This window comes from Phaseolus vulgaris, chromosome 4, assembly GCF_000499845.2.
Source record: "Phaseolus vulgaris cultivar G19833 chromosome 4, P. vulgaris v2.0, whole genome shotgun sequence".
Classification (NCBI taxonomy): domain Eukaryota; kingdom Viridiplantae; phylum Streptophyta; class Magnoliopsida; order Fabales; family Fabaceae; genus Phaseolus; species Phaseolus vulgaris.
This window is the reverse complement of record NC_023756.2, coordinates 46,378,978-46,385,640: the sequence shown is the minus strand read 5'-3', so window position 1 is coordinate 46,385,640 and position 6,663 is coordinate 46,378,978. Positions and strand designations below refer to the sequence as shown.

At 32.1% G+C, this 6,663-nt stretch overlaps 1 protein-coding gene across 1 annotated transcript; it reads left to right on the top strand.

The window, feature by feature from the left end:
* Positions 1 to 5,718: 5,718 nt before the first annotated feature.
* On the top strand, positions 5,719 to 6,663 carry LOC137838042 (cytochrome P450 71AU50-like). Its single transcript, XM_068647256.1, has one exon. The coding sequence runs from the start codon at positions 5,860 to 5,862 to the stop codon at positions 6,598 to 6,600; it is 741 nt and encodes a 246-aa protein (XP_068503357.1). The 5' UTR covers positions 5,719 to 5,859; the 3' UTR covers positions 6,601 to 6,663.

Below are 6,663 nucleotides of genomic sequence, written 5' to 3'. Positions count from 1 at the left end.
TTTAATGGTTTGAGTATAACTATTTTTGTGTGTGTCATAAACTATGACAAGTGGGAGATTCTTTGATTTTGCAATTGTGGTACCCATATTTTGCATTGTTATCATTGCATTTTATTTTGAGTGACTGAGGAGTACACATGATTGTCTTTTATTAAGCTTTTTTCTTATACCACCACCAATGAATGGTTGTTAAAATGAGAACTAATTCTATAATTTAATAATAAAGACTATTTTCAGTTTAAGATTCTGACGTTGAAATATCTTGATTCCATTCGCATACTATTTTTTTTTCACACAAATGGAGGAAAAAAAAAAAGAAAAAACTATAAGAAAAATGAAAAAATTATCTCATTTAGTAGAATAGTCAAAATAAATAGATTTAGAATATCTCGTGTAACTCGAAAAATTCATATAATCATTATAAAAGAATAAATATCATGCTTGTCAAAATGAAATTTATTTTTTTAAAACATAGAAAAATAAGTAATTATTCCAATAATACATTATTTATTTATTTAATTGAGTAACACATTTTATTATTCCTAGTGACCTCGACCATTTATGTATGACCTCCCTAACCACGACATTAAAAAAGCCAGGTAAATTTTTTGAAGTGTTTTACATCGGATCATATAGGGTCTGACTTTCATCATATTTTCCACAATATTCACCATCTGTATCCAACCTGACAATTTTCACATTTCTGCCTAATTGTCTTTCCACTTCATTTATATAAATTTCTAGGACATTCACTGCTTGAGATTTCTCATGTAGTAAATAGACATATCCATAACATGAAACCTATAAGAGTATCCAACAACATCAAGTTTAGACAAAGAACTAAATTCCTAGAAATGTTAGGTACATAAAAAATATCAAACAAATATAAATAAAATCCAGTGTTAATGATTAAACGATAAGTCCTATAGCTTTACATGCAACCTTCACTCTATTTCCATGAAGACAAATTTCTCATTTGTGTTTATGGTTTGGATTAAAAGGAATTCATACATCATATTAGAAACATCAGTTGTACATCCATAATAAATCCACCAAATTTTATAGCGAACTTCAGTTAAGTTTGATTCAAAACATACATAAGCATTATGCTCACCTTTATTTTAAACCAAGCTTTACGTTTGGGGCAATTCTTTTGCAAATGTCCAAACTTCCCACATAGCAGAGAACACACTAATCTTTAATGGTTATTTGCCATTTTCATGTTGTTTATCAACTTTATATCCAGCTCTTAACTATTCACATAATGAATAAAATGGTACCTTGATTCTTAAGTTTGGTTTCCTCATGAACTTGTGCAATTCAAGCATATTCTATTTCTCTTTCATGGTATTATAGTTCATTTAGAAATGACTTTACTCAGATTTAAAATCATAATGATGAAATGAGAAAGGAAAAAAAATACACTTCTCATAAAATAAACAATTTAGTAGGGTAATGTTTTTATTAAAATCGTTACTCTATAAATCGTCTAGGAAACTTGGGTTCAGTTGCAGGAGGAGTTTCAAAAAAGTGATACATCCAAGAAGATGTATGTTCAAAATTTGATAAGAGAATTTGAAATTGTTAGAATGAAGGACAATGAATATATGAAAGAGTTCATTCACCATGTAAGACTTGAATATCAAAATAGTAGAGAAAATTTTAATTTATCTTCTAACAAAGATTGAATAGAAAATTTTCTCTCATGAAAAAAAATAAGGAATTTTCTGTGATAATATTAATAAAACTGATAGATGTTCTTACAAGCCACTAACTACAAATGACCTCTCGCAATAGAAAAGAGTAGCAAATATTTTAGTATCACAAACTAAAGTTAAGATCTAATAATGGAAAAAAATGTTGGTAATATATAAATTCTTTGAAGTGGGAGACTTTTGTTTTTTAATACACGAAAACTACATCAATAAAAATATGAAAGTATTTGTCTACACTGTAAACTTTGTTTTCTGACTTTTTTGGGTTAGTTAAACTCAAAAATAATATTAGGTATGACATTTATGCAATTTTTAGTTGTTTACACCTTTTCATCTTTTATAATATATTTATTGTTGAACCAAGTGGTGTTCAATGTTTTGAAGAATCCAAATCCTTTGAAGGATGATGAAGCCTCTGCTTTGCTTGATGCTGCTGTGCTGGTTTAAGCCTTGTTCTGGGGTAGTTTAATGTTGTAATCAATCCTTAGATTAAATCTCAAAGCAATTAGCATCTCAATTTTAACAAAGCAAAATGTTTTAAAAACTAAGTTGAAACAACCGATTGTTGTGTCGAAACAATCGATTGTTTACACTTAGGTGTTTTGAGAAAGTTTGAAAACTGTTTTTGAATGATGTATTTTGTTAAGTAACAAAACAACCGATTGATTCGAGGAAACAATCGATTGTTTGTTTTAAAACCATAATAGAAAAACTGTTTTCTTTGACTGAGCTTTAAATGCTTTAACTGAATACGCTCCAGTCATTAAATGCTTTGACCAATCTATTTTAAATGCAATTAAGAGTTTGTTAAGATTTGATAACAAACTATATTCTTAGATATATTCTGAAAAACTGTTTTGATGTATTAAGAATCTTGAAACAAAGTTTTTCATCTAAGAGTTTTTCAAAAGAGTTCTGAGATTGCTAAAGAGTTGAGAGATTGATCAAGGTGTTGAATAGGATTCTACTTGTATTGATTTCAGATTTCCATATGTAACAAGTGTAATCTTTGTAATCTGCTGAACAATTCGTGTGTGTGTTGTGCTGAGATTGGCTGTGTGTTCTTGAGGTGTTCAAGATCAGCAATCTTAGTGTTGGCCAAGGAGAGTGTGTTTCTTGAGGTGTTCAAGGTCATTCTCTTGGTTGTGGTGTAAGTGATCAAGGTGTGGTTGCTTAGTGGATATCCTCAGGGTTTCTGAGAAGACTGGATGTAGCTCTAGTTTGGAGTGAACCGGTATAAACAACTGTGTACAATCTTTCTATCCCTAACTCTTTAATTTCAGTTTGTTTGTTGTTTGCTGGTATAAACAACCGATTGTTTCGAAGAAACAACCGATTGTTTTTTCTGGTATTACAGTTTTGCTTGCTGTTTTGGCTAACTGAATTGCTGAATCAATTGGTTTCTGAAATAAGTTCATTCTAGCTTTGAAAAGTTTGCGAAAACCCCTTTAAACAATTCACCCCCCTCTAGTTTAAAACCATCTTTTCTAACATTTATCACATTTGATAAGTAAACAAATTATTAAAATATTATATATAATCTCAAGTGTATCTAGTTCAGTAATATATTTTGTCATTGTTAATTATCATTATTTATAAAATTGTAAGTATTAAAAAGTGTGTTGTACACTATGTAGCACTGATATTGACACGAACACTGATACGATACGGACACAAACACGGAGATACGTAAAATCTCTAAAATGTAGGACACGGGGACACGAATTTATATATTATATAATTATGAATTATATAAATTGACAATAAAGATTTATGTGCACAAGTATGTTCCAAATTATTTTTTGGAGCAGAAAGATGTTTTTTATGATTGATTTACAAGGATTTTTATTTTTATTTTTATAATCATAATAATAATTTATACAATAAAATTTGATTTTTTAAAAAATTAATGTATTTTTCTTTTTAGAATTGTGTTAGAACCGTACTAGAATTATTAGAAATCTAACAAATACTTTTTGAATTGGACACTTCACAAATACATATCCTACCGGTATCATACGAGTATCGGACACCGACACACCATTTTAGAGTAGTGTGCAGGCATCATAAATTATCCATTATCAACACGTCCATGGAACCAACGATTGAGAATTATTCAGTAATTATAGTCGAGCATATCATGGGAACCTGCCTCAACATACTCCTAAAAAAGTTAAATTAATATAATCAGGTACGGAAGGTTTAACTAATAATTAACTAATAATTAAGGTACGAAAGGTTTAACTAATAATTAACTAATAATGAAGGTATGAAAGGTTTAACTAATACGAGATTAACTCAATTTATATGTATTAATCTAAGTCTTCATTTCAAAGACCTATATGATTCTATAAACAGGTGGAATGAAATAACTAAATTGACATTTAATAATTTTAAGTATCAAATATTAAAATACTAATTTGAAAATAATCTTTTATATATATATTTTTATATTTTTATAAAAATCCAAAAATTAAAATTTCTTTAATTTTATGAGTCCAAGGCCTACTAGAGCATGAGAGAGGGCATTTCCAATCCACACAAGAACAAAAAGATTACATATAAAATAGTATAGGGTACATACTCAGGAAACACGATATGCATATTCTGATTTTTGAATTTTGGGTCTGGCAAAAGACAATGTTAAGGGTCTTAACTTGATGGAAACCATAATGGCTGGGATGTGTCCTAAGGATAGATTTTATATGATATTGGAATTATTATATTTTCTATATAAATGTATATGAAAAAGTGTATTAACGTGTAATATACGTGATTAAAATAAAATAATAATTTAGTGTAATTGTTTTTAATATATGTAATAAGGAATTATATGATGTAAACACATGGAAAAAAAATGTATGGTTTCTCTCTCTTTTCTTTTTTCTCTTTTAATTTTTCTCTCGTACCTTATTTATTCTAAAATTTGATCACGCCATGCTGAGGAGTTAGGATACATTTTTATCCTATTTTTCAAACAGAGTAAGTTCATTTTTACCCTAAAGATCTCTTATTCTTTGTTTTTCTCTATGATTTAGTCATTAATCTTTATGGGTACAGTTGAGAAAAATGTTCATTTCAACTTGTTTTACTTTAGCGAAAATAGGTCTGGAAGCAACACAAAATTCACTGTCCTCGGATCGACTCGGCTTGACTCAACATGGGCTCGAATCGACTCGGCTCGAAAAGAGTCAGGATCGAATCGACTCGAAATGAGATCGGATCGACTCGGCTCAACATGGGTTCAGGTTAACTCGGCTCGACATGAACCCGAGTTGACTCAGCTCGACACGGGCTCGGGTCGACTCTACTCGACATGGGTCGGGGCTGACTCGACTTGATATGGACCCGAACTGACTCGACATGGGATTAGGCACACTCGGTTCAACATAGGCCCAGGTCGACTCGAGTCAACATGGGCTCGGTTCGACTCGGCTCGACGTGGTCCTGGTCAACTCAGCTCGACATGGGCCCGGGTTGACTTGGTTCGACATGGGCCTTGTTCTACTCGGCTTGACATGGGCTTGAATCAACTTGTGTGGATCTGGACTCGAGTCGACTTAGCTCAACTTGAGTTCTATCCAGGCCCAAGTCGACTCAACCCAACTAGAGCTCTGATCATTTTGGCTGGACTTAGTCTCGTGTCATCTTTGCTCGACCTCGACTGGACTGATTTGACTCGATCTAGACTTGGGTTGATTCGGGTGGACCTTGGTTTGGGCCGACTTAGCTTGACCTGACCCGAGCCAACTCAAAATCTAACCCCAATTTTTTTTTCTCTCTTTAACTAATATTCAAATTATTGTTTGGTTTCAGAAATTTTGATGCCAATTAATGCAGTTGGACCAGCAAAGATTTGTATAAGGATAAATTTACTAAAATTAGTGTTTATCTAACTTTTCACATATTTTTATCATGGAATGAAATTTAGGGTTTTACATGTAACTCCATAGATAAATAAATTGAAATGTTTGTTGGCATATCTATGTCTATATGAAAGAATATGTATAATTATGTTTTGTTACTTTTTTGGTATTTATTCATGCAACTATTGCTTAGGGAATAACAACAAGATTAAAGAAAGCAAGCAAGTCACTTGACAAAGGCTTTGAGCAAATAATCCAAGACAAAGAGAGTAATTCAAATGACAAAGATAAAAAAAGGCAACATGGACTTTGTGGAGGTTTTGCTCTCACTCATGCACCAACCAAATGATGTTCACAACAACCAAAACGTTATTGATAGGACAAACATCAAAGCTATCATATTAGACATGATCGGTGGAGCATTAGAAACATCTTCCACAACATTAGAATGGGCCATGTCAGAACTCTTGAGGCACCCAAGTGTGATGAAGAGACTTCAACACGAGCTAAAACATGTGGTTGGAATGAACAAATACGGGGAGGAAAGTGACTTAGACAAGTTATCTTTTTTGAATATGGTGGTGAAGGAAACACTAAGGTTGCACCCGGTTGTACCTTTGGTAGTACCTCGTGAGTGCAAAGAAGATGTTATCATTGATGGTTATTTTATAAAGAAAAAATCAAGGATTATAGTAAATGCATGGGCTATAGGGCGAGATCCTAATGTTTGGGACAATGCCGAGATTTTCGATCCTACAAGGTTTGAGAATAACAATGTAGACATTCGTGGAAAGGACTTTCGAATTTTACCATTTGGGTCGAGTCGAAGAGGGTGCCCCGGGATTCATTTGGGTTTAACAACGGTTAGTCTTGTTTTGGCACAATTGGTGCATTGTTTTGATTGGATGCTTCCATTGGGCATGTCTTGTGATGAGTTAGACATGCAAGAGATATTTGGACTCAGCATACCCAGAAAGAATAATTTGTTAACTAGACCAGTTTATCGACTAGGTAGTTAGGTTAAGAGAGAGGATAATAATACAAAGCAAGGTCAATCTAGATATGTTTGTGGTTGATTTCAA